This window comes from Punica granatum, chromosome 1 (genome assembly GCF_007655135.1).
Source record: "Punica granatum isolate Tunisia-2019 chromosome 1, ASM765513v2, whole genome shotgun sequence".
NCBI classification, from domain to species: domain Eukaryota; kingdom Viridiplantae; phylum Streptophyta; class Magnoliopsida; order Myrtales; family Lythraceae; genus Punica; species Punica granatum.
Genome location: NC_045127.1, coordinates 17,148,133 through 17,173,690, shown reverse-complemented (window position 1 = coordinate 17,173,690; position 25,558 = coordinate 17,148,133). Strand labels below are relative to the sequence as shown.

At 43.0% G+C, this 25,558-nt stretch overlaps 1 protein-coding gene across 1 annotated transcript; it reads left to right on the top strand.

The window, feature by feature from the left end:
* Positions 1-16,484: 16,484 nt before the first annotated feature.
* LOC116189004 (multisubstrate pseudouridine synthase 7) lies at positions 16,485-25,306 on the top strand. The gene is made up of 21 exons (XM_031518489.1): positions 16,485-16,875; positions 17,144-17,222; positions 17,304-17,510; positions 17,796-18,007; positions 18,495-18,567; positions 18,850-18,906; positions 19,321-19,400; positions 19,494-19,556; positions 19,648-19,735; positions 19,982-20,084; positions 21,071-21,174; positions 21,431-21,504; positions 21,654-21,718; positions 21,865-22,040; positions 23,096-23,163; positions 23,307-23,367; positions 23,642-23,679; positions 23,785-23,853; positions 23,996-24,281; positions 24,432-24,552; positions 24,817-25,306. Exons 1-20 carry the CDS (start codon positions 16,802-16,804, stop codon positions 24,471-24,473), a joined length of 2,019 nt encoding a protein of 672 aa, XP_031374349.1. The 5' UTR covers positions 16,485-16,801; the 3' UTR covers positions 24,474-24,552; positions 24,817-25,306.
* The last annotated feature ends 252 nt before the right edge of the window (positions 25,307-25,558 follow it).

Here is a 25,558-nt window from a genome sequence, read left to right as displayed (position 1 = left end):
AAAAAAAAAAACGGTCAGAAGTCAGTTGACTTCTGACCGTTGACTGGAAGCCCCCCAGGTTCCTGTTCTTCTTCTTCCTCCTTTCCTCTCAACTTTTTTTTTTTTCCTCCTTGCAAGGACGACCGAGCCCGTGACCGCGGCCGCGCCCCCTGACCCGAGCCCGCCACACGCTAACCTCTGCACACGCCAACGGATTTCGTGCACGCCGACTCTCTCTCTCTCTTGATTTTTTCGGAACAAAAAAACCGCGGCTCGGAATTTGGAAAACGGACGAACGAAAAATCTCGGGGGCTCGCCGATTCTCTAAAACAAAAAGAAATCTTCACCTCATCGAACTGGGAGCTCGCCGATTCTCTCAACGACACACAGCTCCCGGATCCCGAATGCCCGGAGCTCACGACGTCTTCACCTCATCGAACTCTCAGCTCGCCGATTCTCTCAACGGCCCACAGCTCCCCGATCCCGAGGGCCCTCAGCTCGGACAGCTGGGGTACTCTCGGGGGGACCGCGCGCTCCCTAAGCTCAGCCGACCGGATCCTCCTCATAGCTCCCTCACTCCCGGACCTCACTGACCAATCCACACCTCATCCCATTCGCCTTCAGCTCACCCCATCTAGACTCACCCCTCTCCCGCAGTCTCGAGCCACGGTGGCGGGGGCGCCACCATTCCCGTACCTCCTCAAGCAGTCGCGGGTGCCGTTGTGGTTGCGCCAGGAAGCTGCTGCCGATGACCCTCTCCGAGCTCTCCGGCCCGTATCAGCCATAGTCGGAACAATCTTCGGAGCTACCCGACCCTTCAGACATCCTCGTCGTTCGTAGCCTTGGCCGCAACGTTCAGGAATCCACGGTGAGCCCGCCATTCCTTCCCAGACGTCATCGTTGTCAGTCGGGCCTGTCACGAGCAGCCCAGCCCGTGTCCATCAGTGGCCCAAACGGAGAGCCCAATCCGGCCCAGTTCAAATTCCAGCGGCCCATTCGGCCCAGTCCGAATTCCAGCGGCCCATTCGGCCCAGTCCGAATTCCAGCGGTTCAATTCGGCTCAATCCAACTCAGCCGGCCCAACTCGTCCAGCATTTTTATTATTATTTACAGAATCAGATCTCAACTTCCCGAACTAGGTAAATTCTTGACTTAGTAGCATGATTAGGGCTCGTTTCCTAAATATTATTACTTGCTTGATGAATATAATGTGAAATGAGCGTTCTTGGGTCGCGTGGGTGATCGTATTTATCCCGAACTTGATTTTACGAACTTTCTATTTTGTCACATTTCAGCCCAAAGGACGTATTTTATTTTTTTTAATATCTGCTCCGAATTTCAAAATCATTTTCAATCAAGCCTCGGTTATTTTATTATTTTTCAATCAGTCCTTGGATTTTCCAGAATTTTTCCAAGAATCCCAAAGAACTTTTTAGATTGTTTCAGTTTAGTCCCGGGACAATTTTTCACCCTTTTCAGATCTGCCCCGAATTTCAAAAATTCACTTCAATCAAGTCCCAGTCATTTTACTATTTTCCAATCAGTCCTGGAATTCCCAGAATTTTTCAAGAGTCCCTAGAAACTTTTCAAGTTGTTTCAGTTTAGTCCTGGGGCCATTTTTTTGTTTTCAGATCAGTCCCGATTTTCAATTTCATTTCAAATAAGTCCTAGGACATTTTCAGTAAATTTTTTACAGAGTCCCCATTTTTTAGAATTTTCAGATCAGTCCCCAATTTTTTATAATTTTCAAATAAGTCCCCAATTTTTTTCTGAATTTTCATATCAGTCCCTTCCCTTTTAAAATCGTTCAATTCAGTCCCCTGGACATTTTCTAAAAATATCCGACCCTTTTCTACTTGGATCACCCACCGACAATGTATGTGCCCCATTTTAATATTTCATTTTTGTAATTATGTGACCTTGTCGGAAATTAGAGTTTATCGGATGGTTAACTAATGGCTATCTCGATGACTCGAAATTCGTAGACCAAAGCATTCGGCAAATTTCCAATTAACCTAAAATTCTACATACGGGGTAATCGGGACGTTAAATTTGGCTAAATTAAATCATTTGACTCTTTTAAATAAATTGCACGAACTGATTAATAATCTGTAATCGCACCGACAGTTCAAGAACTGTTAGACATGCCCTTTTCAAAATTCACAATTTCAAAAGCACCGAGATACGTACAACGTAATCTTAATTTTCATGCACACACATATTTACCGATTCAAGGGCATAATTACCGGTTCTTGTTCTGCCGTCACTCTAGTACAGGTTTGTGTTTAGAACGGGTTAAAACATGGAAAAACGAATTAATTTCAAACTCGGCATAATCAACATGGGCAAATAGTCAAGTAGAGCATTAGGTTTTGGGTTTTAGGCGAAAACACTCTTAATCTGTAAAAGCCATATTGTCACAATACAAAATAATCTAAAAATAACCCACTCATTCGAGACTTGACTATGGACATCATGTCTGTCGAGTCCGTTAAATGATGTCGAATGCTACATACCCTATCCATCATCCCTTTTGTTTGTTTAAGATAGGATTTGTATGTCAAGATACCTCGGTTAGTAATCAGTTAATTCACGGTGATAACAAAACCCCATTGATTGTTTATTTGAGCTTGCTTGTTACATCTTTTGGCACTTGATTGTTATGCGGATCGAGCCTGATCCCTTAGAACTCGATTCACACTGGGTCTAACGCCCATAACCGTCGATCACGGGGTCTAATACCCCCATACACCGAGTGCGCATTTAATTTAATTTTCGGTCTTTTCCAAAAACTATACGGTGAGCATGAGTGAAATTATGGCCGAATGCAAACCAACCGGGATTTAGTTATTGTAGCTTGTCTTTTATTTATTTGAGAGAACAACGTCAGGTTTTATATTATGCATATATTCATGTAAAATCCCGGTCGGAGAGTGGACGGTCAGAGTGTTTCTTCGAATTTACGGTGTCAAAACGCATAAGATGAGCGAAACTTAATAAAGCGGTAATTAAATTAAAATGGCAAGCCTAGACAAGGTAGAGTACCGAAAGGGCGTGTGGGATATAGGCCCACACGTAATAGAACTCCGAATTCGGAATTTTCGGTTCCGTACAGACCATTGCCTTAGCATCTTAGGTGTACCCCGTACCCCTAGACCCGGGTAACTTGCCGGCCCTTGACCTTCGGGTCGTAAAATGGAAAGTGGTGACTCCTTCTCACGTGCGTCTGTCACGCGTCCCCGGGAAGGTGGACACTCCCAAGCCGCGTTGCATAGGCGCGTGCATGCGTGCCCCGACGAGACGAAATTCGGGTGCGCACAGCTTGGCCACTCCACTGGGGACACTTAGAGGGTTCGGGCTCGTTTCCGCTTGCTTTGTTTGCTTGTTTATTTATCGCTTTCCGCAATTTTTCGCTTATCTACTTTATGCATTTTTATTTCCCGCACACGCATTGCATATCATACTAGCTTCTAGGTACCTATGGGTCGCGTCCCACGACCAGTAATAGGAGCATATGTTAGATAGGGGTTCGAAGTAGGGGTACGGCGCGCAGTTCGACTGTCGCTTAGGCCTTGAAAAGAATCCCGCTCGATTTCAAGGAATTGACACCCTTGAGTCGGGGGCCCCTATCCCTAGGTAGCACGGTCCTTGTAGTGCCAAAACCATACATACTGCAGGAGCTCCACGCCATATTCCAACCCGACTTCAGTAACAGTCCATCGAGTCGGCCTGCGCGCCATTTGAGTCATTTTCTGTTTTTGAGAGAGATGTACGTTGTATACATTAAGCCGTGGGCATTTATTTTCTGTACCCATGCATCATCTAATTTCAAAATTAGGCGTCATTTGTATTAACTAGTCCTAAATCGGTTTTCCTTTCATCTTGGTAAGAGATGGCGCGCTTGGTCTCCTTTCCACACCTCGACAGGATCACGCCACCACTCGAGGAAATCAGTCACATCTGGGCTCATCTACATCAAGTCAACTGCGATTACATCAGTACCTTTGTTGGGGATATACCAATTCTAGCCATGTGCCGAGTGGATTGGAACTTCTTGGGAGCAGCGGTGACATTTTGGGACCCAGTCCACGCCGTTTTCAACATCCAAGGTACCGAGCTCACACCTACCATCGAGGAATATCGCACTCTTGTCGGAAGAATTGCAGCCACCCGCGGCATTGTGGAACCTAACTTCCACACCACCCGACTTGTTTCGGTATCGCGTCTACTTGGGATGCATAGGTCTCAGCTACAAGCCGAACTTGCATATTCCGGTGGCACAGAAATAGTCACCGCGAAACTACTCCGTTTTATTGAAATACGAACGCGCGAGGTTCAAGGGGATCTTTTACACAAGAATTTTTGTCATGCAATCTTATTCTTAATTTTCGGGACTCTATTATTCCCTCGCTAGGCCGGTCACATTGACACAGCTTTAGCTAGCGTTGTCCTCCAAGTGGTTGAAGGCCGCGAATACGAGGTGGCCTTGTTGGCCGAGACCATACGGTCCCTTGATCGCGTTACAAGAAAGACCGATCGAAGGTTGTGAGGGTCCCCAATCCTTTTGCAAATTTGGCTCTAAAGCCATGCAAACCCCTTCGGCCTTGTTCGTCCGGTTATGTTTTTCACACATCCAGAGTCTATCATTTCGCGGTTACTACCTCTGTTGCGTGTGGAGGAACGCAAGGTCTCCGAGTGGATCAAAATTTTTTGCGAAATAGCACCAAAGGGCTTTAAATGGCGTGCCGCGTGATGCCACCCGGACCCATGACACTTATATGTCCTGATTTTAACGGAGTACCACTCGTGAGCCATGCGGGGTCCACCACCTATTTTCCGGCGCGAGTAGTGAAGCAGTTAGGTGGCCTACAGACAGTTCCCAAAGATACGGCGCGAACTAGATTTGAACATACTTGGCGGGAGGATCAGACACTCGTAGATCGCCTAAGTAACATCGAACAGGTCCTGGATGCGTGGCGAACTGTGATTACCGAGCGTCCTTACTTCCCCGAGCATCCGACCCAAGATAAACGGGACTTTCAAGCCACAGAGGAATATATCCTCCGCTTTTATCGATGGGGTCCATCAGAGAATGATGATTTCACAGACTCCCCTCCGGTCGAGAGTAGCGCATCATCCGGGGCACCAGTACTGGACATGACCATTCAAACCGAGCTCGCTAATCTCAGGGCTGAAAGGGATCGCCTCCGCCGAGAGATTGCCGAGAAGAATGAGCAGCTGGGCGATCAGCACCCACTACAGAAGGAGCTTGCCCAGGCCCGCGCCCAACTACATAGGCGTGATCAGGAGTTGGCACAAGCGAACGTTGCCTTGGAAAGGTCCAGGAAGAGGGCCCGTGGAGGTCCACGCACATCCTAGGATAGATACCTCTACCAGGCCCTCACTTGGAACCGGTGCTTTCCATGGCGACAGTCGCTTGCACTTTAGGCACGTTGGAAGACCGACTTAGGACTATCTTTTCAAAATTTGTATTGCACTTTGAACCATTCGGAGTTAATACGAATGACGGCATTAGTTTTGGAAAACTCACGCATCGCATACATCCTACTCATTTACCGTTTTGCATACTAACTAACAGTTCACCATACAAGTTAGTGAAGACCTCCTTCGCAGGTAGACTAACCGCGACCTTCACTCTCCCTCCACGGCAAGGCGAGCCGTGGCTCGAGGACCGATGCACCTTCCTTGGCAAAGCTAGCTTCTCTCTAACTCCACGCAACCAAGCATCATCGCGTGATCGCACACATCTCTTCGCGCAATTGAGCACATCTATCAACACAACCGAGTGCATCTTTCCGCGTCGTGCGAGCATGCCTCCACCTTACCCATGCACACACCCCCGGCCCGCTCGCATGACGCCTACCAGGCTAGTTCGCTTCCCTACACTCTTGCATTGAAATCCTGAACAGTTTATGCTCTTTCATTGTTTTCTTTTCCCATTGCAGGAAATTCTCAACAAGAAGACAGCCTGAATATTGAGCGACCACAATTGAGACAACAAACGTCTCTCATCCAGCTCCTTGGGATTTCAACACTAAGTCCCCATCCTTGCTCCACAAAGTAAGACAGCAAGAAAAAATCAAAGTCACCGCTTTGCAGTGCCATGCACTGTTCCTCAGCATTGACCTTTACTTTTGCATCTTTTGCACTTTATTATCGAGCACGCATTTACTGCATCGGGCTCTGGCCCGCATCGGGCTTTTGCTCCGCATTTACTACATCGGGCCCGCTTTTAGGTTTTGGCCCTGCATCGAGCTTCGGCCTCTTATCGGGTTTCGGCCCCACTTTTGAGCTTCGGCCCCATATCAGGCATCGGTCCTGCATTTACTGCTTTTGGGCTCTAGCCCAGCATTTACTACATTCAGGTTTTGACACCTTGTATTTATTGCTTTCAGGCTCATCTGAAATCCAAAATCGACTTGGATTCAAATTCATCCAAGCGATACTCCGAGGAACAAGTCTAATCCTTTCGCTGCAAAGACCGGAAGTGACAGCTCCAGAAGCAGAGCATGACCCAACTCTTGATCGCAGGAGATACCAGCACGATCATGCCTCTGATCAAAGAATGGATCTCATCCACCTCTGTTGTGGTCGCCGATTGAATACGGGGGCAATATGCGCAGTCCTCTTTAAACTCTCTTTTGCTTTAATTTAAATGCATTCCCACAAATGGGCTCTCGACATGAACAAATCCTTCAATGGAGCACTAAGACAGTCTTTGCGATGCCCTATTAGTTCTGTTGAACCTGTTCGACTCGCCTGTCCTCATAGGACCCGACTCCTCGAGCTTTCCCTAGGACGACTGCGCATGCTCACTCGCAACTAGGGAAAATATGCTTATGTGACTTTTGTCACGGTCTAACCACTCCAGAGTAGTGACGACTAAATTCCCAGAAACAAATGCCACCTACACATGGCACCCCATGGGTCACGCGCGGGACAAAAAAAAGATTTTCCGATGGGACCACCTCATATTTCTTACCACATATTCCCTGCATAATCGCCTAATACATTGCCTTCTTTGTCATCCTTCACAGGGGCACATTGACCACAGGCGAAGAGCGATGCATGAGTTCACACTTCCTTGAGAACTTGTCTCGGACCCTTTCCTTATACTTTGACGAGGGAGGTGTCCAATGATGAGGTACCCCCCTATGAAGTCGAAAACAAGGACAATCGAGCGAATCGCTCAGCATTGATGCAACCATCTTCCTCGAACATCCAGTGGCTTCAACAGCGTGCACCCTCCAAGAGGCACGCGCTGTAAAGAACAACAAGAGGTGATCGGAGACATCACACCAGGCGCCTACCACGAGCCACTTCAACAAATGAGGACAGGGGCATTCCCGTTCAACATTCGCGCCAGGCAACCTCGGTTCCCTATTCTACATGGGGCAATTTGATATTTTCTTTTCCTAGACAACAGGGGAAATTCACATGTAATGCTTGCAATGGCAAATGACACGGAGTTCGACTTTTGAGTGCGCAAGATTCAAACTTCCAAGAAAGCTGGTCCTCACAAAATAGGGCTAGTAACACACAACAAGTCTCCATGAGGCGAAGCACACCAAAGCGGCCTCAGCGATACAAAATCTTGAAGTTTCAAACAAAGACATGAGGCACAAAACAAACCCCAGCTGCAAGAAAAAAAAAAGAGCAAAAAGAAGCGGGAAAAACACGCCAATGAAGAGAGAGAGAAAAGATGCGGGAAAACTCGCCAATGAACAAAACAAGGCACCACTGAGATTTAAAACTCCGACTTCTCCAATCTTGAAAAACCAACAAACCATGACAAAAGGGGAGCAGCAGACACAACTCCTCGACGGAGATAGAAAACAATGCACTCAGAGATTGAATCCTTCGAACCTTTCGTCATTGCAAACTCGAGAGACAAAATAATTAAGCCCACTAGGTCGAAAACCCCTCGGGGCGACCTAGGCAAAAGCTAGGGCAAGGAGAGGCGCGACTGAAAACCCCGGGGCGGGCGATCGTGGCAAAAGGAGAGTTAATCCCCTTTAAGTTGAGAGGTACGGCCCCGAGGTGGGTAACCGTAGCAAAAGGAGAGTAAAATGAGAGATAAACAAAACAGTCGCCCTAGGCTCTCGCACACTGCGCAAACCAAGGATTCCCAAGGGAAATGGCCAGGTAATCTACTTCAACACAATCCCCGATCGGCTCTCTTGCACGACTCAACTGTCCAAGGTGGATTCTTCCTTAAGCACAACGAGCGACCAAGCACGCCATCCAAGCAGTTCAAGTCAGCCAACACCAACCGGAGGATGGAAGAGAAAGGGGGTACATCTCACTGAAGGCGTGAATCCGTGTATCCTTTTAGCCTGGGGCAACGCGTTCCCCCAAGCTTTCTCTTTTCTGTTCGTCTTTGCATAACTCCAGAATGGGTCACAGCCACCATTCAACAGGCTACCACAAAGCCGAAATCCCAGACATTCCTTTCTGGGATCTAGTCATAGCATTCTGGAAATGGTCAGACCGAGTCTGATCAAATCTAGGCAAAAAAATCCCCACGCGGGTCACAAGCGCAGCCGCCCTACGGTACCTTAACGAGCAGGGTCCTAAGCCGACGGGAGCGTCGAATAATCGACAGAGCCGCTAGGGCATCATTAAGAATGTCTCGATATGCTCGTGCATGGCCAACAGGAGCCTTGGAGGCCTCACATTGAGGCAATCGAAAATGGGATCTCATTCGCATCGCCAAAGCAAAAACTCTCTACGGGTCGCCCAGGTGACCCGAAACTGAAGAACATACGTCGTAAACACACCCTTTTTACCTGTGCTTATAAATTGCTAGTAATCCCATGATTTACTAATGATGTCAGGATCACAGGTACAACAAACACAAGAATTACGGCGGACTCTGATCCCCGGTCCAAGAGGGTACGTAGACGCTCTCAGAGCTCGAGTCCCGCATCGCTAGACGTCGGTCCCTAGCAAATGAACAACCGCCCAACCGGCAACGAGCAACCGCCTCGCAAGCAAAAATCCCATTGGCGAGACCAGGGCATTCCCAGCAAGCAATCGCTTCAGCGGCAAGACCAGCTGCCAACAAAAGTAACAAATAATCGATCCAACAGCAAGGTAGGCTTCTGGCAGATCAGACGCACAACCACCCGAGGGGCAAAGCGGGCCTCCAGCAAAGCACAACCACCCTGGCGGCAATGTAAGCCACGCCTACCACTACACCATCCCAACAAAGCCACGACCCAATGCCAAGAGCCCCTCTTCGGCACCCCGCGCCATTCCCTAACACTAGTCGTTGCTTCTACATTCCCTGCATTTTCGCATCATGCCCACCGTTACTGCTTTCTGGACTTCGCGTCCATCTTTACTGCTATTCGGACTTCGCGTCCAGGACTCCGTGTCCATCTTTACTACTTTTCGGACTTCGTGTCCATCTTTACCGCTTTTCGAACTTCGCGTCCAGGACTTCGTGTCCATCCTTACCGCTTTTCGGACTTCGCGTCCAGGACTTCGTGTCCATCCTTACCGCTTTTTGGACTTCGCGTCCAGGACTTCGTATCCATTTTTACCGCTTTTCGGACATCGCGTCCAGGACTTCCTGTCTATCTTTACCGCTTTTCGGACTTCGCGTCCAGGACTTCGTGTCCATCCTTACCGCTTTTCGGACTTTGCGTCCAGGACTTCGTGTCCATCTTTACCGCTTTTCGGATATCGCGTCCAGGACTTCCTGTCCATCTTTACCGCTTTTCGGACTTCGCGTCCAGGACTTCGTGTCTCTCTTTACCGCTTTTCGGACTTCGCGTCCAGGACTTCGTGTCCATCTTTACCGCTTTTCGGACTTCGCGTCCAGGACTTCGTGTCCATCTTTACCGCTTTTCGGACTTCGCGTCCAGGACTTCGTGTCCATCTTTACCGCTTTTCGGACTTCGCGTCCAGGACTTCGTGTCCATCTTTATCGCTTTTCGGACTTCGCGTCCAGGACTTCGTGTCCATCTTTACCACTTTTCGGACTTCGCATCCAGGACTTTGCGTCCATCTTTACTGCTTTTTGGGACTTCGCGTCCAGGACTTCGCGTCCGCATCTTTACTGCATTTTGGACTTCGTGTCCATATTCATTGCATTCCGGACTTCGTGTCCGAGTCTACTGCTTTCCAGATTTCTTGTCTGCATTCACTGCATTTTGGACTTCGCATCCGCATCTATTGCATTTTGGACTTCGTGTCCACATTCATTGCATTCCGGACTTCGTGTCCGTGTCTACTGCATTCCGGACTTCGAGTCCTCATTTACTGCTTTCCGGACTTCGTGTCCGCATTCACTGCATTTTGGACTTCGCGTCCGCATCTATTGCATTTTGGACTTCGTGTCCACATTCATTGCATTCCGGTCTTCGTGTCCGAGTCTATTGCTTTCCAGACTTCGTGTCCGCATTCACTGCATTTTGGACTTCGCGTCCGCATTTACTGCATTTTGGACTTCGTGTCCACTTCATTGCATTCCGGACTTTGTGTCCGTGTCTACTGCATTTCTGACTTCGAGTCCTCATTTACTGCTTTTCGGACTTCGTGTCCGCATTCACTGCATTTCGGACTTCGTGTCCGCATTCACTGCATTCCGAACTTCGTGTCCGCATGTACCGCATTTCGGACTTCGTGTCGGCATTCACTACTTTTCGGACTTTGTGTCCCCATCTACTGCATTTCGGATTTCGTGTCCGCATTCACTGTTCTTCGGACTTCGTGTCCTCATTTACTGCTTTTCGAAATTCGTGTCATCATTTACTGCTTTTCGGACTTCGTGTCCTCATTCACTACTTTCCGGACTTCTTGTCCGCATTCACTGCATTCCGGACTTCGTGTCCCCATTCACTGCATTCCGGATTTCGTGTCCGCATTCACTGCATTCCGGACTTCATGTCTGCATTCACTGCATTCCGGACCTCGTGTCCTCATTGACTGCTTTTCGGACTTCGTGTCCTCATTTACTGCTTTCCGGACTTCGTGTCCGCATTCACTGCATTCCGGACTTCGTGTCTGCATTTACCGCTTTTCGAACTTCGTGTCCGCATTCATTTACTTCTTTTCCGGACTTCGTGTCCGCATCTACTGCATTTCGGACTTCGTGTCCTCATTTACTTCTTTCCGGATTTCGTGCCCGCATTTACAACTTTTTGGACTTCGTGTCCACGTTTACGGCTTTCCGGACTTCGTGTCCGCATATACTGCTTTTCGGAATTCGTGTCCTCATTTGCTTCTTCCCGGACTTCGTGTCCTCATTTGCTTCTTCCCAAACTTCGTATCCGCATTTAATGTCTTTTAAGTATGCGTCTACATTTACTAATTTATGGTTTGTACTATTTTGCAACAGGCCAGACGATCGCCAGGACCAAACGAGGTGCTTCTCATAGTCTTTGGCTGCATCCTCTATCCAAGCACGCAACCAAAGAGGGGCAAGCTGTCAGCACCCAATTTTGGTCCACCAACTCCAGAGGGGCAAAATCGTCATTTTTGCCACCCGTAAGGGAAGTATTTCTGATTAATTACTTGAGTATTCGCGACTTTTTGGAAACAGCAAATTTCCCTAATTTAATACCAATTTTATGATAATTCAAAGATAATGCTATTTGAGACGTTTTCGAATTTCGCGTACATTGACGTCAATTTTCAAAATTCGGAACAAAATTTGAGATTGAAAATAATTTTATTGCATAATATCGATCAACGAATTTTTCTGAGCAAGATGGCGGTCTCGAATCATTTTTCCGACGTCCGATCAAGATGACGGAATTTTCAATTTTATACGCGCGTAGAATTTGAAGTAGAAAAAAATAAAAATAAAATAAAATAAAAGGTCAGAACCGGTCAGAAGTCAGTTGACTTCTGACCATTGACTGGAAGCCCCCCAGGTTCCTGTTCTTCTTCTTCCTCCTTTCCTCTCAACTTTTTTTTTTCCCTCCTTGCAGGGACGACCGAGCCCGTGACCGTGGCCGCGCCTCCTGACCCGAGCCCGCCACACGCTAACCTCTGCACACGCCAACGGATTTTGTGCATGCCGACTCTCTCTCTCTCTCGATTTTTTCGGAACAAAAAAACCGCGGCTCGGGATTTGGAAAACGGACGAACGAAAAATCTCGGGGGCTCGCCGACTCTCTAAAACAAAAAGAAATCTTCACCTCATCGAACTGGGAGCTCGCCGATTCTCTCAACGACACACAGCTCCCGGATCCCGAATGCCCGGAGCTCACGACGTCTTCACCTCATCGAACTCTCAGCTCGCCGATTCTCTCAATGGCCCACAGCTCCCCGATCCCGAAGGCCCTCAACTCGGACAGCTGGGGTACTCTCGGGGGGACCGCGCGCTCCCTAAGCTCAGCCGACCGGATCCTCCTCATAGCTCCCTCACTCCCGGACCTCACTGACCAGTCCACACCCCATCCCATTCGCCTTCAGCTCACCCAATCTAGACTCACCCCTCTCCCGCAGTCTCGAGCCACGGTGGCGGTGGCGCCACCATTCCCGTACCTCCTCAAGCAGTCGCGGGTGCCGTTGCGGTTGCGCCTGGAAGCTGCTGCCGATGACCCTCTCCGAGCTCTTCGGCCCGTATCAGCCATAGTCGGAACAATCTTCGAAGCTACCCGACCCTTCAGACATCCTCGTTGTTCGTAGCCCTGGCCGCAACGTTCAGGAATCCACGGTGAGCCCTCATTTCCTTCCCAGACGTCATCGTTGTCAGTCGGGCCTGTCACGAGCAGCCCAGCCCGTGTCCATCAGTGGCCCAAACGGAGAGCCCAATCCGGCCCAATTCAAATTCCAGCAGCCCATTCGGCCCAGTCCGAATTCCAGCGGTTCAATTCGGCCCAATCCAACTCAGCCGGCCCAACTCGTCCAGCATTTTTATTATTATTTACATAATCATATCTCAACTTCCCGAACTAGGTAAATTCTTGACTTAGTGGCATGATTAGGGCTCCTTTCCTGAATATTATTACTTGCTTGATGATTATAATGTGAAATGAGCGTTCTTGGGTCGCGTGGGTGATCGGATTTGTCCCGAACTTGATTTTACGAACTTTCTATTTTGTCACATTTCAGCCCAGAGGACGTATTTTATTTTTTTTAATATCTGCTCCGAATTTCAAAATCATTTTCAATCAGTCCTCGGATTTTCCAGAATTTTTCCAAGAATCCCAAAGAACTTTTTAGATTGTTTCAGTTTAGTCCCGGGACCATTTTTCACCCTTTTCAGATCTGCCCCGAATTTCAAAAATTCACTTCAATCAAGTCCCAGTCTTTTTACTATTTTCCAATCAGTCCTGGAATTCCCAGAATTTTTCAAGAGTCCGTAGGAACTTTTCAAGTTGTTTCAGTTTAGTCCTGGGGCCATTTTTTTGTTTTCAGATCAGTCTCGATTTTCAATTTCATTTCAAATAAGTCCTAGGACATTTTCAGTAAATTTTTTACAGAGTCCCCATTTTTTAGAATTTTCAGATCAGTCCCCAATTTTTTATAATTTTCAAATCAATCCCCAATTTTTTTTCAAAATTTTCATATCAGTCCCTACCCTTTTAAAATCGTTCAATTCAGTCCCCTGGACATTTTCTAAAAATATCCGGCCTTTTTCTACTTGGATCACCCACCGACAATGTATGTGCCCCATTTTAATATTTCATTTTTGTAATTATGTGACCATGTCGAAAATTAGAGTTTATCGGATAGTCCACTAATGGCTATCTCGACGACTCGAAATTCGTAGACCAAAGCATTCGGCAAATTTCTAATTAACCTAAAATTCTACATACGGGGTAATCGGGACGTTAGATTTGGCTAAATTAAATCACTTGACTCTTTTAAATAAATTGCACGAACTGATTAATAATCTGTAATCGCACCGACAGTTCAAGAACTGTTAGTCATACCCTTTTCAAAATTCACAATTTCAAAAGCACCGAGATACGTACAACGTAATCTTAATTTTCATGCACACACATATTTACCGATTTAAGGGCATAATTACCGGTTCTTGTTCAGCCGTCACTCTAGTGCAGGTTTGTGTTTAGAACGGGTTAAAACATGGAAAAACGGATTAATTTCAAACTCGGCATAATCAACATGGGCAAATAGTCAAGTTGAGGATTAGGTTTTGGGTTTTAGGGGAAAACACTCTTAATCTGTAAAAGCCATATTGTCACAATACAAAATAATCTAAAAATAACCCACTCATTCGAGACTTGACTATGGACATCATGTCTGTCGAGTCCGTTAAATGATGCCGAATGCTACATATCCTATCCATCATCCCTTTTGTTTGTTTAAGGTAGGATTTGTATGTCAAGATACCTCGGTTAGTAATCAGTTAATTCATGTAAATTCGGTGATAACAAAACCCCATTGATTGTTTATTTGAGCTTGCTTGTTACATCTTTTGGCACTTGATTATTATGCGGATCGAGCCTGATCCCTTAGGACTCGATTCACACTGGGTCCAACGCCCATAATCGTCGATCACGGGGTCTAATACCCCCATACACCGAGTGCGTATTTAATTTAATTTTCGATCTTTTCCAAAAACTATACGGTGAGCATGAGTGAAATTATGGCCGAATGCAAACCGACCGGGATTTAGTTATTGTAGCTTGTCTTTTATTTATTTGAGAGAACAATGTCAGGTTTTATATTATGCATATATTCATGTAAAATCCCGGTCGGAGAGTGGACGGTCAGAGTGTTTCTTCGAATTTACGGTGTCAAAACGCATAAGATGAGCGAAACTTAATAAAGCGGTAATTAAATTAAAATGGCAAGCCTAGACAAGGTAGAGTACCGAAAGGGCGTGTGGGATATAGGCCCACACGTAATAGAACTCCCGAATTCGGAATTTTCGGTTCCGTACAGACCATTGCTGTAGCATCTTAGGTGTACCCCGTACCCCTAGACCCGGGTAACTTGTCGGCCCTCGACCTTCGGGTCGTAAAATGGCAAGTGGCGACTCCTTCTCACGTGCGTTTGTCGCGCGTCCCCAGGAAGGTGGACACTCCCAAGCCGCGTTGCATAGGCGCGCGCATGCGTGCCCCGACGAGACGAAATTCGGGTGCGCACATTCGTGATTTTACACAAAAAATAATAGTTATCCCATAAGTATAAGACGATTGAAAAAGTTCATAATTTTTAGTGTAAATTAGCATGAATTTTTATTTAGATATACTCTAGAAAGTTTGGATTTTGAAGGTTATACATTCATTAACGTGGTTGAATTTCTGAAAAATTAAATGTTCTTATTTTATTGTTCAATATAAAATTCTCTATATAAAAATTTTAAAAGTGACATTATTAAAAAAGTAATTTATTTAAAAATAAAACTAATTTAAAAAATTAAATGAGTAGGCATTAAATTACATAACTTTTTGATATATTAAATTATTAAATTCCCACCGCCTAATGTTTATTTTAATATATATATATATATAGAAGACTTCCATTTTCTTTAAATAAATTAAAAAATATATCTCCCTTAATTCTATAGTTGACATGTTGGAGGCTTAGCAGAGTGTCATTGGCACTATCCTTTAACTTAATATATAGATATAGATAGATTATGACCATTGCATGTCGGAAAAATGGATTTTTCCCCTTGAAATCCTAGATATAAAGCATATTTATCAGAAGATGCGAGCATATCATTCCGGGATGGATTGTGGACGATTCCTAGATATAAAGCATGACTCTAAAAGCTAACATCACTCTCTACTTATTATTTATTTTAAAGGACATTAACAATTTACCCTATACAAAGTTAATGGAGAAAATATCATGTATGCTCCTTAGGAATTATAAAATCAAATCACAAATATATGTATTATCTTTTACACTCTTAAATAAGAGGAGTTACATTTCATTATAAGTTATTTTAATACTGTTGAGATGAGTAATAAATACTTTTAAAATGAGATAGCACGTGCATTCTTCACTAGTATAATAAAAAAGAAACAGGATCTAAATACAAGTTTTAATTCAAGTTCTGGGTACCCTGTACAATGAAATCAGAATCAAAACATATTTTCACTGATTCCATATTTTGCTACTCAGACTCTCTAGCCTATTTTTAATTGGATCTATCCAGACTCTAACCTAACGGGCACTAGGTTCCTAATCTATGTTGTACCTACGCACACCCCTATGTAGCTGCACCTTCATAGTCACCACTCTTTGTTCCTCCTCCTCCTACCCTTCTACAAGTAGAGCTTGATTTTCCAAGCTCCCTCGACTATGTTCGGTGCCTTCACTTCCACCGCTCTCCCAATAAACATTTTGTGCCGTTCCGACCTGCTAATGATTACGCGCCGTGCCAGGCCAGGCCTGGCCTGGTAACCCACGAACGTCACGGATCACCGCCCCGATCTAAGACTGAGGTCAAATTTAGGTTTTCTCAGAAGTTAAGAGAGTTGATTACATCAAGTTAAAGTACAGTGACCTATATATATATCAATCTCAAAGTTCAGGGACTGCTCGTGCTATATGACCAAAATAACTGTGCCAGGGCAACGTTTGCCGCTCCCGCTTCTTCTCCCCACTGTCGCTCTCCTCTTTAATCGCAGTTTGATCGTAATCAAAGACTCGGCGTTTTTACGCTGAAGCAGTTACCGGAGCCAGAGGTTGTCCTGTCGCCGATTGATCGAGACTTGAGTCTTCCGTGGTGGCGGCACGGTTGTGCTTTGTGCTGGGAAGACGAGCTCTAAAACCCTACTTCTGCAGCTGCTTGAGCCCGAGAGGAATCAGCAGTAGCGCGGTTGGCTCATTTGAGAACCCGTTAGTGACGGCGAAATCGATGGACGAGTCGGAAGTCGGCATCTTATGCTATATCTCTCAGCTCCCGGGTTTCCGTGGCATCCTCAAGCAAAGGTCTTAAACTTGATCGTAGCCGTGTTCGTTGTCACTTGTGATTATGCGGAAATGCCATTTTTTTTTTAGTAGTAACATTTGCTGAGGATGTTCACATGATATCTAGCAACGGATAGGTTGACCGATGAGCTATTAGCAGGAAGTGTGCAGCAGTGTATATTTCTTGATCAGATAGCGATTGGAGTCGAGTTGAAATCGTCAGCCATTAGCTGCTGAAAGACTAAATTCTTCAACCCAATGCTGTTGTTTTTCTTTGTGGGCTAATCAGGTATTCCGATTTTATCGTCAATGAAGTGGATTTAGATGGAAACGTCGTTCATTTGACTTCCTTAACTGCTCCTCCTGAGGTAATTAATTCGAGTTTGCTTCTAAGCCTGGGATATCTCCCCCATGCGGTCTTGACCTTTTGCTCTGGATGCTTGTTGCAGTCAGTTGAAGTCAGAGATGGAAATGAGACGAAGAAAAATGATTATCTCAATAAAAGTTATGATTCAGAAGTCGAATCATTTCGAGCTCTTGCTGGTGAAGCAGATGCTGATCTTCTCAAAACTTTGATTGATCAAGTCACTTCTGGCCCCAAAGAGAATATCTCGGCTATAGTTCTTTCTCCAAACTCTGATAAAACCCAGCGAACGGTTAGTTTCATCCTCTGACCATGTTTTTCGGGTTTGCACCACTTTATATGCAGTTTACGTAGTGTTTACAGCTGAGCCGTGTTGCTGCCACCTAAAGCAGAACATTTAAAAATTTTGTGCTCTTTAGTTGGATTTGAGCAAGCTCAAGTGAAGTTCAGCTGGAAGTATTAACAATTCAGTGTATTATGTGATGTAAAGAAAACATACCTACTAGATAGTCCACTCAAAATGTGGCATTTCCCAATTACTTTATTTTCTGTAATAATTTATGATATTATTTTCCAGGCGATTCATAATTATTTTAAAGAGAACTTCAAGTTTCTTGTTACTGACACCATTGATGGACCGGATGCCTCATCGAAGTCCATTCGGGTGAGGCTGTATTCTGGAGGTGAGGGCAATGGCAGAAACTCAAGGAAAAGGAAAGAACGAGGTGATAAGCCATTTGACAGCAGAGGTTCCAGTAGTTGGCCGGAAAATGTTGGCAAGTTCCTCAGGTATTTTAGTAGTCTGAGTGCTTTTTATGTTTCTATGATTGGTAAATGATGAAAAAGTAATTTATTTCATGTGCCTTTCTACATTCAACTCTTTGAAGAATTCAATGATTCTTGAAAATATGTTTCTCAATATACAAGATCCTCCTTTTCTGCAGGGAGATACCATTGGAGTTAAACACTGGACATGTATAAGTAATAGATATTGTTGAACAAATCCAGTAGGTCCTAAAGCCAGAGTAATCACTGGAATAATAACTCTCTCTTTTCTATGGATCACATTTGTTGCTTATGCGTTCATTTTTCTATCTAGTTTCTAATGTGGGTATTTTGACCCTTCTAAATTTAGCTTACTTAGTTGGACAGTATACATTAAGAAATTTTAACTCTTGACTTAGTTGGACAGTATACATTAAGAAATTTTAACTCTTGAAACTGTTTACTTTTCTTTCCATTATGGCATTTATGTGGTCTCCTATTTGCTCTTCAGGTTTAATCTTTACAAGGAAAATAAGGACACACAGGAGGCCTTAGGAATAGTAGGAAAGATGTTGGGTGTTCAGGTATAATGCTCACTTGGATGCCATGATGTGCTAATTGGTTCTTATTCATCTTAGATTCTCAATGGCTTCATGTGAAGAATAACTAACAAGGTTCTAGCTGTTATGGATTTTTGAAATTGTTACCTCTGGGAGTAAACAAGTGGGTTTTATACGGAAAAGCGTCTTCTTTATATCTAAAATAGACAGCAGTTATGCTCCATACTTTTGATATTCTCCAGTTTCCATTCTGACTTACCTAGTTGAATTTATTTTGATAATTTTATTTCTCTTTTTATTCGACAGTCTAAATCATTCGGGTTTGCTGGTACCAAGGACAAGCGTGCAGTCACAACGCAGAGGGTGATTATTGCTGCTCTTCGACATCTTTATATTTTATTCCTGCCTTGTCTATCAGTTTTTATATGAGTTAGACTACTTACCACCAAATGATTTTTTTTTTCTATTGATTTCCTTACAAACATCTCTTACTCTGTTTCAACTCATACTTAAATGTTGCTTGCAATATAATTATCTTGTCAAGCAAGTTCAGTTAAAATGATGAGATCTCCTTGGAAAATTGTCAAAGAATATCAAATGGTGCCTCAAATGTCTACATAGATTTGAAATTTCTCCAAATTGTTATCTGATTTGATGTGACAAATATACTATTCAAGGAAAGAAGCATCATTTTATGCAAACTTTTAACTTTTGAAGTAGATTATCTACTTGAATGATCCCTTTTCTAAGAGAAGTAGATTTATTCTGTGGCTCTAGGTGACAGTTTTCAAACAATCTGCCAGCAAATTAGCCTCTCTTAATGAAAGGTTAATTGGCATTAAAGTGGGTGACTTCTGGTAAGATCATTTAGTTATATTTTCTTGCTTAGTGTTTTTCTTTTATCTTTTACATGATACATTCATGAGTTTTTAAGCTGCATCATTATTCAGCTATGTCAAAGATGGACTTCTTTTGGGGCAGCTCCAGGGAAATCGATTTACTGTTACTCTGCGGTACGGTTATGTCCTAACTTATGTCACTGTAATTGTACTAGTTTACATATAATATCTCTTAATCTATACTCACACTTGTACATCTTCTCAGAGGAGTTCTTGCAGAGTTGGAAGATAATATCAAAGCTTCAGCAGATTCGCTAGGAAAGCATGGTTTTATTAACTACTTCGGCCTGCAAGTACTTCTAACTTCTCTGTCTCCCCACTTCAATTAAAAAGAATCTTAATTGCTGATTACTAGGCATCTATTAGGGGGCTAGAAATTAGGGAATTCATGGTCTGGGTGAGGTCTGTGCATTTCAATATTGTATGGACTATTCATTGGCCTGAATGAATATAAAAATGGTGCACGATTTATACATTTTATTATATGGGTTTGTTATCATGTTGCTCATTAAAGTGCAAGTGCGCTCAATGAATTGCAGCGTTTTGGAAGCGGTTCTATTCCAACTCATCTGATTGGAGCTGCTTTACTAAGAGGAGAGTGGAAAGCTGCCGTGAGTATGATTCTCGATCCAAGGGAAGGGGATATCCTTTTTTCAGCTTTCCTATTTTTAAGAAACATAGCCACTTCATTATTTTTCTATGTCTGTATGAACTGGTTAAAAAGTGTGTGCCGTGTATGCTTTGTTATATCAATTTTCTTGGCAAAAAAGTTTGTGAATTTCTCTCTAAGATAATGTTGTCAAGTCAAATTCACCTCAAACTGTCAATAGTCAGACTAGTTTGGCTTATTTCTCACTGGAGCAGCGCAAACTGGATATAATTTTCATTTTCCTTTCTTTTTTTTTTTGAGATTTCTGGTTTTCTGTAATTATAGTCATTGCTTAATTCTGTGCAAAGCTTACTCCATGTGGCACAGTATCCATAATAGTTTTATTAATGAGGTTTCTAGCTTTGGGTCACAAAGTGTGCATGCACATTTCATACTTAAGATAATCTAATCTATACCTGTAAAAAAAAAAAGATTATCTAAACTATGTATATAGAAAAAGCTAAGTTCAGCTTTCCAAAATACTCTTTTTTATAAATAGGTGATTAAACAAGCTACGCATTTGTATATAGAGCATGTAAATCAAATGCCTGAACTATTTTTAGTACAGAACTAAGGTAATCATTGAGACTTTTCCGTAAAAAGTTTGGGAGGGCATTTTAAATCTAACATTGCAATTTTTAAAGTCCTTTTGATTTCCTAAAAATCTGTTTGCATCTATAAAGATGTATGGAATGATCTCTCCTAGATTTATACACGTTAAGCAAGAAACAAAATAAAAATATTGGAAAAATGTGGAAATGAATGTCACTGAAAGAATGGCTAGCACCAATATCTCATTCATTCTTAAGAGGTGGTGTTGCATTATATATTATATGTAGATATATATATATATATATATATATTATATGTAGATATATATATATATATATATATATTTTGTAGGCTTTGGATCATTTCATTTTTATTGTCATTTCTTTTGACTAGAAGCATCAGTTTCTTAACATAGTCTTTTAGATACAACGAGATGTGATTGCCATGGCACGTGAATATTATAAGAAAAGTGGTGATATTGAAGGGACCTTGAGGCAGTTACCTCGTCATCTTGTTGCCGAAAGGGCTTTGGTAAATGCTGAGTGCGGCATCTCATTTTTTTTTAGTGCTTTGCTAATCTTTTGATTCCTATTTAGTTTTCTGCTAAACAAAGGTCTCTTTCCTTTTCAGAGACCCTTTTCTAAGAGTACTTATTATTTATATAGCAATCATCACTAGTAGCGGACAGTATCATCCTTCTATTCTTCAGGATAATACTAGCAGGAATATAATCCTTTTAGTTGTTTGATGATAGTATTGATGTTTTTCATCTTTTTTTCCCTTACAGCTGCAGTCTTTGAAGAAGTCTCCAGGGAACTATTTGCAAGCTCTGAGAGCTATACCAAGGACGCTGAGAATGATGTAAGTTATTAGTCAGATATATGCTTTCTACTTGATCTGGATCTATTTTTGGAAAAAAAAAGAAGGTTTATCCTGTATAAATTTATTCCCCTTTCATTGCTGCTATTTCTTTTCGTTTTTTCAAATCTCGGTATGTGCTTTCTTCGCAGGTATGTGCATAGTTACCAAAGCTATCTGTGGAACCATGCAGCAAGCTTGAGGGTGCAAAAGTATGGTATGGTATTTTCTGTTCCAAAAAGTTGTCTTCCAGATGAATTGGTTGCTTGTGTATATATATTCTTGCCCGCGTAGTACACAATAGTTATAAATATTAGAAACCAACAATGAGGAAATTTTTTTAATTCCTTCACCTTGTGGCAGGTTCGGATCAGGTCATGGTTGGGGACTTGGTATTTTGTCGGAGGGAAGCTGCTGAAAACGCAGGAACAGCCATTGATTTGGAATGTGGAGCTGACAACAATTTTGTAAATGACTCCGAAGATTTAGATGAGGCATCTGAAACAGATGTTTCCACGGAACAAAATGTTCTTGTTAAGGTAAGATAACTTGTTTTAGTTACTCTTCTTATATTTATGTCACCACTTTCTAGAAACTTGTATGGGCCTGTGAAAAGGACCAGTGTCCATTTGTCTACCATGGGAAGCATTTCTCCAAATCAGCCATCTTTGCTCTTCTACGCTTCATGTAGCATTAGTTGATATAGAAACCGATGTGTTTAACTACTTGAACTTCTTTTTAAGCATACATGGACAATGTTACATCATGTTCCCACTTAAGCATGTCTGAGTTTGTTCTTTGTGTTGCTAAAGTGAAAGTTTGTCTTTCTTTCTTGTAAAATTTCAAAGACACTTTGAATATACATTGTCAGGAAGTTACAGAAAGAAATTCAGTTTGATTTAGATCTCTCTAAATGATAATTTGTGTCTCTCATTTTTAGCATTTGGCTTATTTGGCAATGGAGTATGATTTAACTTCACTTTAACTCCATTTAACTTTTCCCTCAATTCAACAACATAATCATTATTTTTTTTCTTTTTCTTCAATTTAATAATAAATTCATCTCACATACTTTTTCTTATCTATTACTACAATTGATTTTTTAATATTAAATTCTTCCAACTATTCATTATTTTCCCCTCAATTTAACAACACAATCATTACTTTTTTTTATCTTCTTCTTCAATTTTAATAATAAATTTTTCCAACTACTTTTGTCTTTATGCCGTGAAATCAAACTCAATTAATTTAAATCAAACTCTACTCCGTTACCAAACGCAACACAAATTGTGCATCAGTTAGGCATGTATGCTGGATGTGAAGGTTTAGGTTGCATTTGAAAGGGGGACATTGAAATGGACTCCTTGTTTAGATCCACAAAAATCAGTAGGAATTAGTGGAATGAACTTTCAAACTTCTCAGTGATTTGGTGCTTCTTTAAGGAACACTCTCGGACATTTTGCCCCTGTTACCCAAACTTTCTCCAGTTTGGGACATTTTGCCTCTTGAAGCCTAGGGCTGCCCAAGGATTCTCACTAGACTGCAGCATAGGAGTTCAAATGATTTCAGAATTTCATCCTTAACATTTTGGCAGGCTTTGGCTCTGGAAGATATTGCATCTCACAGCTACACAGTTGATGACATCATCCTACCTATGCCTGGGTAAAGTGGAGAGAGGCTGTGCCTGTCTTATGGAACTGGAACATCTTTGTTTATTGTGACGACCAGTCAGTCAATGGAATCATTCATCTCCTTTTGTTTCCAGGATACTCGAATATTAATTTGACAAGCTTTTCTTCTTGCAGCTCAAGAGTCATATACCCGAATAATGATATTGCAGAAGTTTACAATGATTTGGCAAAGAAGGTAGACACTTGATGATTGAGATATTAATATCAAGCATCTACCTCTTGTTTTTTCTCCACAATAGTATTGCATGCAAGAGGTCTGAATCACAAGTGGATGATCATGGCATGGTTAGAAGGAATTGTACATAATATACAGGCCTTATTACGTACATGTTTTAACTTCAACGGTTTCAACCTCTCTACTCCCATTTGTCCTCTGCTCTCAAACACATGATAAATATTAAGAGAACTCCCCAAGTTCACTGAAATCAATGTCCATCTGTGTTCTCTAGGACGGCATCAGCTTGGCAGGGAGCCCGCATAACATCAAGTACTGTAGCTGAGAACTTCACTTAGATAGTTTAACAAATTCTCGTAACTTTAGTTAATACCGTGCTAATTGTTGTTTCCTGTTGTTCTCTTTGGGAGTATGTAGGGAGTTCTCTATAACGAGTTTGACTGGCGGTTATCGACGAGTTTTCCAGAAGCCAACAGACTTCCAGTGGTATGTATATTCTTGCCTCTTTTTTTTTTTATTTTGTTGGGGGTAGGGGGGGGGGGGGGGAGGAGGAGGGGAGCGCATATTCTTGTTTGTTTAATTTCCTATTTTCGGACATGAAGTTGATGGGTTCTCTCCGACACTGCAGGGAATTGCTAAAATACACAGACGCTCATGTACCACTTGCGGAGACAGATTTGGACAGAATCACCAAAGCTGAACCTCTGAACATGGCCGACGAAAATGATTCTGCTGCCAACAATAATTCAGTACAAGTGGATGATGAAAAAGGGGTGAATGTATCGCCAAGTAGTACTGAAGCTGAGGGCACTGAGTCATTGGATAGTCATGTGGCTCTCAAGCTGAGCTTTACCCTTCCAGCTTCTAGTTATGCGACAATGGCCATAAGAGAGCTGCTTAAGACATCAACATCTGTAAGAACAATTCTTTTGAACCTCTTTCTCTTTTTACTATGATGGCATGCACTTGGTAGGAGAGGGAAAATGAACTGAGATGAGAGGCATAAGTTGGCTTCTGCCCAATAGGCTTGCATGAACTGAATTTTTGTTCGACGTGATTCACAGGTAGCATATCACAAAACACTGAATGAGAAGATAGGCCTGTAGGTTAAGTGTTTTATGCCCTCTTCGTGAGTCCTATTCCAAAGATCTACCCCCAATGCAGCAAGGAACCATGAAGAAAGAGGTAAGCTGTCTTCTAATTAAGCTCCACCACAGTAGATTATTTACCTAGAAATGTGATAATTTACTCGGAAATTTAGGGAGGGTCTTTCTTCGCTTTCCAATTTCTGGTTATCGAGAATTACCAGTTGTGCAGATTACGGAATTTATTGCATGCATATGCTTTGATGACATCTCCTAGCATCTCTAATTCTCTGTGCCATCAACCGTCGATGACGTGGATTGGTATTAATGTCCTAATATGTATTTTGGGTTTTATCTCCTGAAGGTTCTGGAGGCTTGCTGTGATCGAATTTCCGGCTCTCTGTGACCATATCTAGTAATGCGGATGGCCATCTACTGCATCCCTGAGCTGGTGCAGCTTAAATTTCAGGGAAATCTTTGCCTCTGACTTGTCTCGGGTACTGACTACTCAGAAGTCATCCTAGTAGTACTTTTTAATCAATGCTTGTGTCGCAGAGATGTATAACTTCCAACGATAATTTGGCAAATTTATTGAGTAGACAACACGAAACTTCAGCTCGCGGAAGCGAAATTGGGGATATCCAGAAAGTCATGGAGGATGACTCCTGGGGGGAATAGGTGGGAATCTGCCTTTTAGGCACGTCAGATACAAAGATCCCCATCCCAAGTTTCCAAAATATGAACATGTTTACTTCGAGTTTAAATTCATCGACCTCTCGTATGTTGAATTGTTGACAGTAATTCCCACCTACGTGTTTTCTCTTGAGGCCAATGAAATGGGCACATTGCAAGCATGTTTTCGTGGTATCCTTGTACTCGTTAGGACAAGGTTGGCATAACATCCCATTCGTGGCTTGCTGTATCTGCACAGTGAAGTCGAAACTGTTGCTGGTGGAAAATGTGCATATATCGATAGAGAAAGAGGGAAAGCTAACTTATATATTGATTAACTGGTAAGATTAAAAAAAAAAAATTAAGGGTAGTCATGGACGGATTAATCTGGATGAGGGACGTCTCTCCTTCCTTCCTTCTATCTTTTTTTCGGT